Source organism: Gobius niger (assembly GCF_951799975.1).
Source record: "Gobius niger genome assembly, chromosome: 17".
NCBI lineage: Eukaryota > Metazoa > Chordata > Actinopteri > Gobiiformes > Gobiidae > Gobius > Gobius niger.
The window spans coordinates 12,648,283-12,662,399 of NC_136868.1; the positions used below are offsets into that span (position 1 = coordinate 12,648,283).

The 14,117-nt window shown below is 40.5% G+C and overlaps 1 protein-coding gene across 2 annotated transcripts in view; it reads right to left on the minus strand.

The window, feature by feature from the left end:
• Window positions 1-1,048: 1,048 nt before the first annotated feature.
• The window catches only part of clocka (clock circadian regulator a), a 33,569-nt gene continuing 20,500 nt past the window's right edge, over window positions 1,049-14,117 (minus strand). Inside the window, exons 2-22 of one of the 2 annotated variants that reach the window (XM_079574655.1) lie at window positions 11,598-11,743; window positions 11,426-11,514; window positions 11,019-11,072; window positions 10,653-10,801; window positions 10,495-10,586; window positions 10,333-10,422; window positions 10,100-10,220; window positions 9,913-10,026; window positions 9,716-9,834; window positions 9,555-9,637; window positions 9,368-9,474; window positions 9,140-9,287; window positions 8,989-9,064; window positions 8,616-8,757; window positions 7,545-7,645; window positions 7,285-7,386; window positions 5,429-5,587; window positions 5,148-5,342; window positions 4,845-5,026; window positions 2,879-3,128; window positions 1,049-1,893 (exon numbers count right to left, since the gene is read on the minus strand). In XM_079574655.1, coding sequence (XP_079430781.1) covers window positions 1,720-1,893; window positions 2,879-3,128; window positions 4,845-5,026; window positions 5,148-5,342; window positions 5,429-5,587; window positions 7,285-7,386; window positions 7,545-7,645; window positions 8,616-8,757; window positions 8,989-9,064; window positions 9,140-9,287; window positions 9,368-9,474; window positions 9,555-9,637; window positions 9,716-9,834; window positions 9,913-10,026; window positions 10,100-10,220; window positions 10,333-10,422; window positions 10,495-10,586; window positions 10,653-10,801; window positions 11,019-11,072; window positions 11,426-11,445 — 2,478 coding nt within the window. In that variant the 5' untranslated portion in view covers window positions 11,446-11,514; window positions 11,598-11,743 and the 3' untranslated portion in view covers window positions 1,049-1,719. Of the gene's footprint in view, window positions 1,894-2,878; window positions 3,129-4,844; window positions 5,027-5,147; window positions 5,343-5,428; window positions 5,588-7,284; window positions 7,387-7,544; window positions 7,646-8,615; window positions 8,761-8,988; window positions 9,065-9,139; window positions 9,288-9,367; window positions 9,475-9,554; window positions 9,638-9,715; window positions 9,835-9,912; window positions 10,027-10,099; window positions 10,221-10,332; window positions 10,423-10,494; window positions 10,587-10,652; window positions 10,802-11,018; window positions 11,073-11,425; window positions 11,515-11,597; window positions 11,744-14,117 lie in introns of both variants that reach the window. The other variant, XM_079574654.1, reaches the window with a different exon arrangement.

Here is a 14,117-nt window from a genome sequence, read left to right on the forward strand (position 1 = left end):
TGGGTCCAATTTACTTTTACATATCAACATTTCCCGCATTCCTTTTATTTGATGGATCTAAATATTTAGATTTGTTGTATTAAAATACAGATAATAAAATATTTAAAATAGTATTTAATAGTATCTGGACATTAAAATGGCATTGAACAGTATTTAATCTGAACTATGGCTTTTTATGTTTGGATATTTCTTAAAAAAGCAGCTCATTGTCTACAACATGAGACTGAGCAGGTGCAGCACATCTGTAAATGGGGGCGAATCCCCTGCTTTATCATTGCAGCTTCATTTGTGAATGTGAACAAACCTGTAACGTTCAAGGGCCTTTAGAAGAGCAGTAAATTTAATGAGCCAAACGACCACAGCACACACAGGAGCAGGGTGGAAAAACATGAGCAGACAACACAATATTGAACAAAATCCACAGCTTTTAGATTATAACCATTACGCTCCCCATCTTTGGATACCGGATCGTCATAAGGCAGAATTTAGCTTATTAAGTAGCAACTCAAAGTAAATATTCTGTAAATGATAAAACATATCATTACCCTTTAAACATTGCGTCAAACGGGGGGAATAGCACAAGCTTCCATGTCAAAATAAAGTACTTTTTAACATTGCAAACTGCTCATCGTGTCTTATTTGTAAACTACCATATGTGCGGTTACATTTTGCCAGCCTCTCAGTATATTTGCCCCTTCAAGTCACTTTTCGGCCAGTTTTGTTTCATTCTACTCTACAAACACTGCTGCATTTTTAGGCGTCATCAGAAAGCTAGTTACAACAAAAGTCGGGGAAGGCAACATCCGGCCTGGGGACCAAATCCGGCTCTTCATCATAGAACCTCTGGCCCTCAAGATGATTTTGAGAAATAATTTTACTCAAATTAGAGATTAAATACCGGTTAAAGTACTCCAAAATGTGGAAAAACTGTAAATTTGCCTATCCCTTTTCTAAGTAATCTGTCTTTCTATTTTCCCCTAAACCTCAATATATATGCAATTATGCTGGGAGGCTGAAATGACTCGTCTGATCCAGTCCTAATTCATAGGGCATTAGCATTGCATAGGTTCATCTCATTATTATGTGATAAAGTACCAATAGTTGTATACCGTATATAACTCTCTTACTCTATTTGACTTTTTGATGTGCAAACGAAAGTGCATACAAGTCTATACTTAAGATTCCATAAATTTGTCAAAAATAGGTCGCGGATTAAACAACCAGCGCTGCCTGCTACGCAGACACAAACAACATCCTCTGAAGAAAGGAAGTCTGAATACATTATGAGCCAATGAGCATCAACAACATTTTACAACATTAGAAAACCTCAGATAATAGACTACAGCTTTCATTACATGCATCATATAAAATATTAGTTTCTTTTCAACATATTTACACAATACATAATATACATAAACATTTGTACACTCCATCAGCATCTACATCACAGTCTTAAAAATAGTTAGTGTCCCGTTCCAGGAAAAACAGTAAAAAACATCCACAATGAAATGTCAACTTCTGCAGAAGCTCCACAGCATTAAGTACGGACATATTCACCAACAAAAGCTTGAGAGAAGAGCTCAGTCTGTCTCCGCTCAGACGATAAGTGCAAACAGCAATATAACGAGTTGAGCCACTCAGACTCCCTCCGTGTCTTCACCAGAAGTCCATAAACCTCCTGGATCTGGCAGTTTCAACGTTCCCCTGTGTCAGGGAGAGTTACCGGTCTGAGAGGCTGTCTGTTCGGTGAGGCCCCTGCTGCTTTTGAGTCTGTATCTGCTTCTGTTGGTGCTGCTGTGGGGCCGAGCCGGGGAAAGTGCTTTGCTGCTGCAGGGGGAAAGTCGCCTGCAGGATGAGCTGAGCCGACTGGTTCCCGTGGAGCAATCGAGGAGCCTAGAGCAACAGTTCATTAGTAAGCAAGACATAACAAAATTATATGCAAAAGTTTATAACATAAAATATGTAAAAAAGGTGAACAAACAGTTTTCACCGTGATGTTTCTCTGCTCCCCTGAGGCCTAGGAAGCTCATTTTAAAGCTTTGACTGAGCGCTTTCCGGTGCTGAAAATGGGAAGTCTCTATCACTTATTGGTCGATTTTGGCCGATTGCCGATATTGAAAATATCCTAATATCGGCCGATAGTATCGGTCAGGCCCTAATACCCAGTGTGTAGTCTAATCTTATGCACTTTAAGCATTGATCTGACTACTTTTTTCCACTAAATGCGATCACTTACCATCTTCACACTGCTTTTTCTGCCTTATTTCAGAGCTAATTTGGTTAAACATGTGAAACATCTTAACCCCCGCATGAACTGAGCACATTTTCTCCAGTTTGGCTTTACCCAAAACTAAGTTGCTTGGAAAAAAAAGCGTCAAAGTAGCAACAAAAATTAGACAAAAACGAGTATGAATAAGCAACAAATTAGTGACAAAAACGTGACATAAGGCGATGAAAAAGTGACGAAATGTGTGACAAAAACACAAAGTGAAAGAAAAAAAAGAAAAAAAGTGTTGAAAATGTGGGTTTGAAAACGCAACAAAAGAGCAACAGAAATGTGACAGAAAAGTGACAAAAAACGCAACAAACAAGTGACATAAAGCGATGAAAATGTGACGAAAATTCATTGAAAAATGTAATGAAAAAAAAAAGTTTAAAAAAAATTGCCAACAATGCGAGGGAAATGATCCGTTTAGATGAGTTTTGTAGTTTGGGTAAAGCTGAAGTGGAGAAAATGCACTTGGTTAGGGCGGTAAGAGGTCAATGCTTAAATGGTATTTCAAAACACTGCAAACACACTGTATATGACTTTGTGCAAACTTTCACTAACATTTCTATCACTGCAGGTGTTTTTTCCTCATTGTGTGCAGAGAGTTACCTGGATAAACTGAGCCTGTTGCCCCAGGGCGCCCTGTCCCGGCTGAATGGCTTGGACCTGTGACTGCTGAACCTGCTCAGGCTGCTGCTGCTGAGGCTGCTGTGAGATGCTGATGGTTTGGGGCTGTCCCTGTTGAGAGGCGAAGGCGGTCACCACCTGTCCCATGAACATCGTAGTGGGCACCATCACCGCCCCGCACGCCATCTGACCCGTCACCAGCTTCGTGAGGAGCTGGGGGGCTGAGGGAAACCTTTACAGGGACGGAAGAGAGGTTTAGGGAGATGAAGAGAAGCAGGGAATCGATTCATCATAACAAAAGAGATACATTTAACCTCTTAACCCCCACCTGAACAGAGGATGAAAACATGACAAAAAAGCATGAAAAAGTGACAAAAATGTGTGACCGATCGCAACTTTTTTGTTGCCAACTTTATGTCTCATTTTTTATTGTGTTTTTTTCATGCTTTGTTGCTTTTTCTTCGCTTTTTTGTTGCTTTCTTGTCATGTTTTTGCCACATTTTTGTTACATATTTCTTGGGTTATTGTTGCTTTTCTGGCATGTTTTTGTGGCTTTTTTGTTGCGTTTAAGTCACTTTTTTGTTGCTCTTCTGTGGCTTTTTTATCACTTTTTCATCATGTTTTTGATGCTTTTTTATCGTGTTCTGTAGGGCTTTTTTGCTATCTTCTGTTGCTTTTTCATCGCTTTTTTGGCATGTTTTTGGCACATTTACAGTTGTGCTCAAAATACCTTGGCAGAATTTTGTATGATTTTTTTCAGAGAATATGAAAGACACGATAGACACTCAAAGTTAGTGGTTGTGTGAAGCCATTTGTGGGGAGTTTGCTCTTTTTAAATCATAATGAAAAAAGAAAGTACCAAAATGACCCCAATCCAAAGTTTACAGACCCCCGTTATGTGTATTGCCCCCTTTAGCATCAATGACAGCCTGGAGTGTTTTGTGATAGTTGTGGAGAAGGTTCTGTACAATGTAATGGTAAAGCGGCCCATTCCTCTTGATCATAAACTTTTGATCAGGGTCATTTTTAGTACTTTCTTTTTTCATGATGATTTAATTTAAAGGGACTATACAGTTTAAAAATGTTAAAATTATGTATTTTCCTCCCCCTACATGTTCCAGCCATGTCCTAATGTGTAGAATGAGCCCAGACCTGTTCACCACAACTGCCTCTAAAATCCTGCACTGTCACTCCAAAGGTTGTTACTTCGGGTCCGAAGTGCCGTCATGCACGAGCTTAAAGGGGTTAGATGCAAGTTTGCCATTTTATACTCACTACTGCCACCTCAGGTCATACGTGTAACTGCACCTTCTATATTAAGTGCGTGCATGACGGCAATTCGGACCCGAAGTAACAACGTTTTGAGTGACAGTGCAGGATTTTAGAGGCAGTTGTGGTGAAGAGGTCTGGGCTCATTCTACACATCAGGACATTGTTGGAACATGTAGGGGGAGGAAAATACATAATTTAAACATTTTTAAACTCTGTATAGTCCCTTTAATATAGAAGGTGCAGTTACACATATGACCTGAGGTGGCAGTAGTGAGTATGAAATGGCCAACTTGCATCCAGCCCCTTTAAGAGCAAACTGTTTTTTCACCACAAATGGCTTCACACAACCAGTGGAAAAAACAACTTTTGTGTAAGCTTTAATAGTCTTTAGAAAATTGTCTTTTTTCACCCTCTTTTTTGCCACTTTTTTGTTGCATTTTCATCCTCGCTATTTTGACGCTTTTAAATTTGGGTAAAGCCAAACTGGAGAAAATGTGCTTGTTTCAGGTGGGGATTAAGAGTTCAAGAAAAACACCACTGATACATATACAAAAAATATAGTGTTTTTTATGCGTTTTACATACTGGTTATTTTACCCTCAGCATAATGATATACAGGGAATAAACATGAATACTTCCAGACCCATTGTAGTAGCAGTGTCATCAAACACTCTCACCTTATCTGCCCGGTTCGGTCCTGTGCAAACGTCGCCACGGCCGACGCGTTGGGGACAGAGTTTTGACCCAGAGTTGTAGCGATCTGGACCATGTTGGCGGGACTTTGCTGTGGAATCATCATTGTGTTGTAGAGAGGGGCCGAAAGGGAGTTTTGTTGAGGAGGCAAAGGCAGGGACGAGCGCTGAGTCAATGAAACACAAAACATTTATATCATTCAAATTGTCTGGATGGATAAAAACCTGTACTATTCAAATTAAGAAAATGGGCGTAAATGCTTGTAAGTATGTAAAGTTTTGTCTGACCTGTGTTAAAACTTGTTGCTGAGTTTGAGGCTGGACCGAGTGCTGCTGCTGCTGCTGCTGTTGCTGCTGCTGGATGTTGTTTTGGAAACTCCCAGAGGTGATAGGACTCTGCATGTTCAGCGCCCCTCCCTGTTGCACGGCATTCTGGGACATTTGGACGACATTGAGGCCTCCACTTCCCTTCTGTACGAACATCTGTAACATAAAGCACACACATGTTTATGAGCACACTGAAAAAATCCAACACTGTTCTATTGTGACCCGTGAGCCTCGTGTCGGACCTGAAGACTCTGGCCTTGGACTCTATGTAGCTCGTCCTGGATCTGCATGAGCTCGTCCTGTTGTCTCTGAATATTGGCCTCGATCATCCGCGTCCTCTGCTCCAGCTGGTCCTTCAGGTGCTGCATGGCCTCCAGCTGGTTTGAGAATTCCACCATTGACTGAAAAAAACAAACAAATATAATACAGTTTAAATTAGCACCGAAGTCTGATCAGGTTGTCGATGTCTGGACAACCTGATTTTAGTAAAAGGTGGTGTGGTGAAGTCCTGCTAAAACATCAGGCAGTCCTCAAGTGGACCATTTTAGTCCTGTGATCTAGCCTGGCTTAGTCCTCACAATGGTTGGGGCGCTTAATAGATAAGAACATATTATTTTGGGGCTCAATTGTCTCTTTAGATACAAAAGGTTGCAGAGCCATATGTTACACTGACCATCTGCCTGATTCACAACCAATACAGTATAAAGGAAGAGCGCGTTCACACTTGGTCCACACGTAAAGTAACTGAAGTAATTCGGCAAAAATCTCTGTATGAAAAAGGTGTAAAACAAAAGCACATGAGTGAAAAAGGTTCAACCTGTGATTTATTGTCATTTGGCCTTGCAGATTTTCCTAGTCGCTTTGGCACATTTCTCTGATCAGAACTGATATTTTCAAAAGTTTGAATGCACTTCTCAAAATGATTAACAGAAACAGCAAAATACAATACAAAACAATTGCAGAATTACATCGCCGGCTCATAGTGCTTAGTAAATGAATAAGTAAAGCATTTCTGTCAGTGAAGACATCAGAGCCCTCAGAATGCAACGGGCTTTGAGCATCGTTTATGAAGAACATGGTCATCAAAATGCTTAGCAATATTCTTTGAAAATTAAAAAAATGAAGTTTTATCAGGGGTGCCAAAATCATTTTGGGTCGCGGGCCAAAATTCAGCTCCCACAGCGGGCCGCGCCCGTGGAGCAGACTGTCCATTTACCACGTGGCTATATAATGTGTTGTTCATATCCTGAGCTCTTATTATGTCAGTGCCCCCCGCTGGACACTTGTGGAACTCTTTCCTTTTTTTAAATGTAATGCCCCCACGTGGCTAGAATGAGCCTTCTGGTTATTCTATAAAAATTCATAACTCCGCACAGGAATGGGCTAGAGACTTCCTTTTTTTTTTTTTTTACATACTCTGGAATATGCTCTACAGGGCAGGGGCCAGATTAAGTCATCTCGGGCCGTATATTTGACACCCCTGCTCTACATGTTCCAGCAATGCCCTGGGATGTAGAATGAGCTCAGACCTGTTCACCACAACTGCCTCTAAAATCCTGCACTTTCACTCAAAAAGTTGTTAATTTGGGTCCGAAGTGCCGTCATGCACGAGCGTAATAGAGAGACTGCAGTTACACGTAAGACCTGAGGTGGCAGTAGCGAGTACAAAAATGACCAACTTGCATCTAGTCCCTTTAAACAAATGAGGCTGAAGTGAGAGAAATTACTGTGTGGTCGAAATTGGACATGACAGTCTTGGTCTGTACTTCAAAATAAGTACATGACTTCAATAGTTTGAACTGCTTTTCATGCACTGTGGAAAATAGTATGTGAAGCGTAAATGGCTTTTCATAGATTTTGATGAGTTCATTTGCAGAAAATTATTAAAGAATTTGAAGGTTCTAATATGAGAAATGCACAAGGTGACTGGAAAAGACTGGTGCTTCCATTGTTTATTTAGGTTATGCAAATAAAGTATTGTGTGAGCAGCCCAGAGAAAAAAAAAGTGTTATTCTATTCGATTATAACTTTGAAACAGTGGAGAATTCAGTGATAGTGCTTTTCTTTTTACTGCTGTAAAATATAAAGTCAATCTTACCTGCGCATTGCTCTGCACCTGCTGTTGCTGAGGCTGCGGCGTCGGCTGTGAGATGATCATCGGCGTCACGTTCTGTCCGGTGTTCTGTGAGCTCATGGACTGCTGATGGAAAACCAGACGCACAAAACGGAAAACATCAGCCCAGAAAAAGAGGAGCGTTTAGAAAAAGAGGAGCATTTAGTGGCTTTATTCCCGGTTTAATCCCCGCTGACCCCTGAACAGGTCGGGTCTGTAATATTATCCGTTGCTTTGAGGCTGACCTGGCTGCTGATAGACGATCTGCGCTGTGACGTCATCTCCACGGCAGAGACGGACTGTCGACCCGGTGTGCCACGCTCGCCCTTCCCCTTCATCTGGGAGGCTGCAGAGAATAATGAAGAGAAAATGCAAGTGTCAGAACGAGGGCTGAATCGAAACTCAATCACTGACGCAATTTTAGATAAGCACCTCACTAACGCTACAGCTACATTTAAGAAATACAATGTCATTTCTTATCAGTTTTATGTATCAGAACCCACTGACCCTGTAGCTTAGGCCTCCATAGATGTAAGGCATGTAGCTCTTGGCTCAATAGACAATATTTCATTATTATAAATTAGTGATGCTCCTGGATGTGTTTAAAATGAGTGTCTGACTCCTGTTTTGCATCAAATCCATCTTTTATTTATATTACATTATCATTCCAAAAAATAACAATTACAAAACTACACCAACTTTGAAGTCTATTTACAAATGTCCGTTCAGTGTTTTGTGCATTTGTTTTCAGCAATTTGCCTAATGGTCACGTTCATTTTATCTGAATCAATTATTTTTGACAGGTTGGCAGAGTGCAGGAATTATTATTGTTATTCACGAACACAGGGGTTTTCCCACATCTCCTACGCACCTGATGTGCAAAGTTTTCCCTCCTTTTTGGTGTTTTGTTTTCTAATATATTTCAGACATAGAATATTAAAAATTGTCTTATAAATTAGACCTTTTAAGTCAATTAAAATGTGTATACAATGTGTATAATATATAATGTTATTTTATTCTTTACTTCCTTATCGTTTATATTTCTGCCCCTTAAGATTTTTGCTTTTAATAATTGTACATAAGATACCTCTTTTTTTTTTTTTTTACTATTTAACTGCACATTTCCTGTCTATTTTGCACACCCTGAGTGATCTTATCAAGAGCCAAATGTAAGAAGTGAATTTCTCCATTGTGAGATCAATAAAGGATTATCTTATCTTAAAAATTGTGACTAACCGTGATTCCAATGATAGCTGAAATCCGTGTGATGATTATTTTTTTCAACACGAGCCAGAGCTAAGGTCAAGTGCACTCACAGTTGGGTTCAGAGACGACCGTGTGGGAGGACTTCCTGGAGCTTCGGGACGAGACGGAGGGCGTTCTGCTCGGGTCGAATGGCTCCAGAGCTTCTTTGAGACTGGACGTGTTGATATGAGACTCACATTCAGAGTCCTGGGACTGAGACAAGAGGGCCAAATAAATAATCTTCGAAGACCACCGCAGTAAACACATGTATAACTATATAATCATTGGCTGTGATTGCTCATTCTAATCTTTCCCATTTCTAACATTAACTTGGAGAATCTGCTTCCTGATAGAGCTGACAAAGCCACAGCCAAGACACTAATAATTTCACCAGTCAGTCACAATGTTTTCCCTGGTCAGTGTTAAATAGCATTGTAATATGACCTTGTCTGCAGCGATCTCAGGCAGAGATTCTTCTATTCCCAGATCCCTGCGCTGCTCCGCTCGGACTTCAGCGTAACTGTAAACACAGACATCAAATCAAATTAGCTTGAGAAATTAAACTACAGTCTGCGGCGGCTCCTGAGCGCTATACCTGACAACTGTGTGAGTGCAGACGATAAACTCTGGCCTGGAGTTCCACTGATGGTACGTGATATAATAATGAGTCTGGAGCCAGATCCACTGCTGCCCTTTGGTCAGAAACCTGTAGTAACAGGACTTCCCCTTCCCATACTGCATCACTGCCACAACAATACACAGGTCAGCATTATGTGTACATAAACAAAAAAACATTCACTGAGAATAATTCCATGAAACTCACAGTGTTCATGGCACTTAGCCAGTATCTCCAGGTCATCCACATGATAGTAGTCGTACCCTGATGTACCGAGCACCTCAAAAGGCAGATATCCAATGATAGGCGGTGCTCTGGACAAATACACAGAGAAGTCACACACTCGTTCTGCTGTTCATGGCCACCATAAAAACCCATAGACTAAATAACAAACCTGTGATCCAAAAACAGAAATTTCCACTCCAAACTGTGTCTGGACGTGAACTCCTCATTGGGTTCTTCTACAGTGCACATTTCCTGCAGATGACACCAGCATTAACATATTTTCATTAACCTCGATAACTGAAATATTAAGCTACACATGATGAAGCTCACCTTGATAAACTGTGGTTTTGCCAGCCTCACAGTAGCAATAAAACAGACACTGTCTTCAAAGGCTGAGTGGAGCGATCGATGGATCATTCCATCGAAACTGTTGTGGGTACTGTTAGGCACTGTGTGAGTGAAAGATAATGTATATGTAATTACTGTATTTTAAAACATGAGTAAATGAGTCTGACCCTGACACTCACCATTATTCAGGGACTTGAAGTTTCCAATAAACTTGACATATTCATACACAGGGGGCTCTTTGGGGTCGATGGTTCCTCGGAGCATGTGGCAACAAAACTCTAACTGATTTTTTGCTGTTAACAAATTGTTAAAAAGGTTAACAACTGTAGCTGTCTTAGGTCAAACGCATATTAATGCCAAACCTACATTTCATGAACTCTGGCGTCAGCGTCTCTCCCTCCATGACGTGAGACGACAGAGCTTTGTAGACTTCCGAGTGCTCGCCAGCGGGCAGGAAGTTCAGCAGGTTCTGATCCACAAGATCAGACTGAAACAACAAAGTGGACAGATTAGTTTTTTGATTCTCAGAATTGTATTTGCTTAAGATGACCTGTATTTCACTTGGTATCACTGATATAAGGCATCCTGAGTCGACTTACAGGTAAGTGCTCTAGTAGAGACGTCACGCTTTCAGAGACATAGATAATATTCCCATCAGTCATAATAGCCAGGAAAAAGCCGTCTAATGCCTGTATAAAGCACATATTTCGTCAGAAAAAGGTAATGTTTCAAAGGTTTCATTTGTGTCAACATCATCTCACCTCAAGCATCAGCTGAGTGAACTCTTCATTACTAAGAAACGTAGGCTTCCAGTCCTGTCGGATCTCTGTGGACTCGGACTGAGCTGCGATTTCTAATAAACGACACATACAGTATGAGCACATGTGTTGGTTAATCTAATAAAACATCAGTGTATTACCTTTATGTTTGTGCAGGTAGTCGATGCTCTTCTGTAAAATGGTGGACTTGTCCATCTTGCGGGTGTTTCCCGGCAGCATGGTGCCCAGCTCCTTGATGAGGACATTGAACTGGTCTCGCCGCTTCTTCTCTGACTTATTCCGGGACACACTGTTGAATTAAATACAGTTTTTTAAGTCATGGAATGAGCAGATATCTGTGATAAAGAGACCACTGTGCACTGTGGATTTAATTGTGCAATACAATGATTCAGGGGGTTCAGACAGATGCATATTTGTGTAAAGTTGTGGGAAGCCACAGGAAAGCGAGCCATGCTATTTCAGCGAGGACAGACCTCATCTAAGTAAAGCAAAGCCTGACTTCCTACCGTTTTGCTTTGTCCTTCTCATCTTCTTCCATTAATCCAAAGATACTGTCATCTCTGCAGAACAATTAACAAGATTTGGAATATTCAGAAAGGAAAGACAACGTTTCAGTTGTAATGAATTAAATGGAGTTGAATTGGTAGCACATGGTAATAAGATGGAAATGGCATGGTGCCTAAATGTGTAATAACACGGTAATTATGGTAGTTACATGGTAATGTGTGAAGACAGGACACACATCTGTCCTTCTACTTTTATTTTTATGATACTCATAAATGTGTAAACTGTAAATCATGTTTTGTATTTTATTGGTAATACAAAAACAGCTCATCCAAATCCCTTTTTTTCCCTAGTTACTACGTTATTACTGTGTTATTAAGTGCACATTATATTGAAACATGTTACTTACTGGTCAATGCTAGAGGTCATTTTGTAACCTGTTCACCGTTGTAGCGTTGGGGAGAGGCCTTTTAATCTTGAGATAGACATTTGGGAAAACTATAAAAAAGGAATAAAAACATCAACATGAAGTGAACTGCTTACATTCAATCAAATATTGTTAAATAGTGTAATAGCTTTACCTTACTGGCTTACTGCGGCCAGTCCAGTGACGGGAGGAGAATGTGTCTCTGATCTGCGGCTACAGAGTTTTCCAAAAGGTCCTTGAAGACGCAGCGATTTTCTCTTCTCAAATTTGTTTGGTAAGTCTGGCACGGAGAAGAAACACCTACAATAGAGCACAGAGATTGACAATAATGTGAGAAAATATCACAATTATGAACAAACAGATGGAAATGTGTCAGTTTGACTCAGACGCAGTTGTTCACCTCCCACACCGTGACACATTCCTGCTTTCACACTGAACATGAACATGTCGGTCTGAGCAACAGGCACTAAGTATACAATATTTTTAATTAGTTTAGAATGGTAATGGAGCTAGCCTTAACTTAAGCAAAAGATAACCCAAAATTAAGTGTAAAGCCACACAGTAACCGCCCACCTCAAAAACCGCTTTCAGCAACAACAAAAAGCATCACAATTCAACCTAGAACTTTTATGTGAAACTTTATAAACCAAAAATGTATGAAAGCATCTGTTACATTTTATACAAGATTTCCAATAGTTGGGGCGATCCTTATATGAAAAGAGAAAGATATCACTCAAAATAGATCCTCACAGGGACAAATCGCTAACCCCTTAAATAAATCGAACAGGAAGGCCTTGTTTCCTAACTTGTTTTTATCTAACTAATGTCACTTGTCCGCCACTACCAGAGATTCACAGCTTTACCCCTCAGTCAACCACCTCTCAGGCCAGTCGTATAAATGCATATAAGATCACAAGTCGAGTTTTTGAGGATCTTTACTTGTGTTTGTGTTACTCCACCACATTTCTACAAAGGCAATTTGTAACTATTAAAGAAAAAATGGAAAGGTGGAAAGCCTAATCACGCACACTCTATGAACAGCAGGTGGCGCTGTGTAGATGTAGTTTCTAATGCCACTGACCGACAACGAGAAAGGAGATTTTGTTCCTGTGGTGTTGCCATGAGAATGGTAGTAAGTATGGTGGTAAGTACTAAGTAACTTCTTTGCCTTAATTAATCTTTTTCGTACTTCCTCTGGGGGTGATACAAGCGTTGACTTGGACGGTCTTTCATCTACCCCTGGTGTCTCTGGCCAGAAAACCACCCATGCAACTTCGCTGCCTCCGGGTCGGAGGCGCAATACACACTATAGAATAGAATCACAACGAAGAAGCTAACAGGCTAACGAGCAAAGCTAACTGTGGGCTAGCACCACTTAAACATTATTTACAGCCAAGTTTGAGTGAAAAAAAATATCTCCATTGTGTAATTGGGTTGTAGCACAAAATTCCTCTCTCCCTTTGTCTTTTCTGTCAGAGTATTTACTCAAGGACAACTAATGATAAAAAAAATCGCAACATGCTACACCTGCCGTGGCACTTATGGCCTCTGGGGGCATGAGTGACTTTCTTCAGCAAATACTTTCACATAATTTGACAGGGCAACTTTTACTATACTGGGGTTATAATTGACCAAGTAGTCTATGCACCTTTTCTCAGAGTAATGATGAGATCAAGTACTTTGACCACCCCTGCCAGCTTCTGCATGTCTTTTTTCCCTTTGGTTCCACCACATCAGCAGAATCATCAGCCTCCTCAACCTCCCCAGTGACAGAAAGAAAGCAAATCTTACACACTACGTGACACAGAGCTCAATTTAGGCTTTCTGACTGACTTTTGTATTGATATTTGCATTAGTTAAGCAGTTCATAATTCAGTCAGCAACAAACATGTGACATTGACCACACAACACATCACTCACTTTCAAATATTGTAATAAAATACACAAGTGGCCCGAGTGCAGTTTGGACAGTTTATCCAATCCACTTTATTCCAATAGCCCACTTTAGACTCATGACTGTGGCCCAGATGGTGGACTTAACCCCTGCTTTGGCATCGCCGCGCTTTTTTTTTTTTTTGTATTTTCTTCACCATATTCCCATGAATATTGAAAACGTGACAATCTCTCATCATGGCTAATTACAGGCGATGGTGGGGGGTCTGAATTTGGGTCACGAGTCTCACAGCTACTGGCACACACAATAAAGAGGCAATTAAGCAGGGAATAAAAACTTGTACTTCTGTAGCAGCTGTTCGCAGACTGATAAACCAAACGTGTTTTGTAGACAGATTCTAGAGTTAATTTGTTTTTGCCTTGTTTTACATTTGAAGCTAGTTCTGCTAGGATCTGGTTTGGTCAGGTTATATCTTGTTAGTTCATGTGATTTCACCTGACTGGAGGATTAACCTATTACACATGTTTAGCTTAGTGATGGGAAAAACTGGAGCAACTGGAGGAAACTGGGGGAACATGCAAATAACACACAACAAAGGCCCAACCCAGGACCTTGGTGTGGAAAGAGAGTGCTAACCACCGCTCCACTGAGACGCCTAAGGTTTGCTGGTTAGACTTGCAGTTAGCCTTCATTTGTAGTTCCTTTTTTCATTTATGATAGTAAAGCTAAAAGTAAAATATATTTCTTTTTTTTACATTTGAATCTGCTATTGAATGCTGT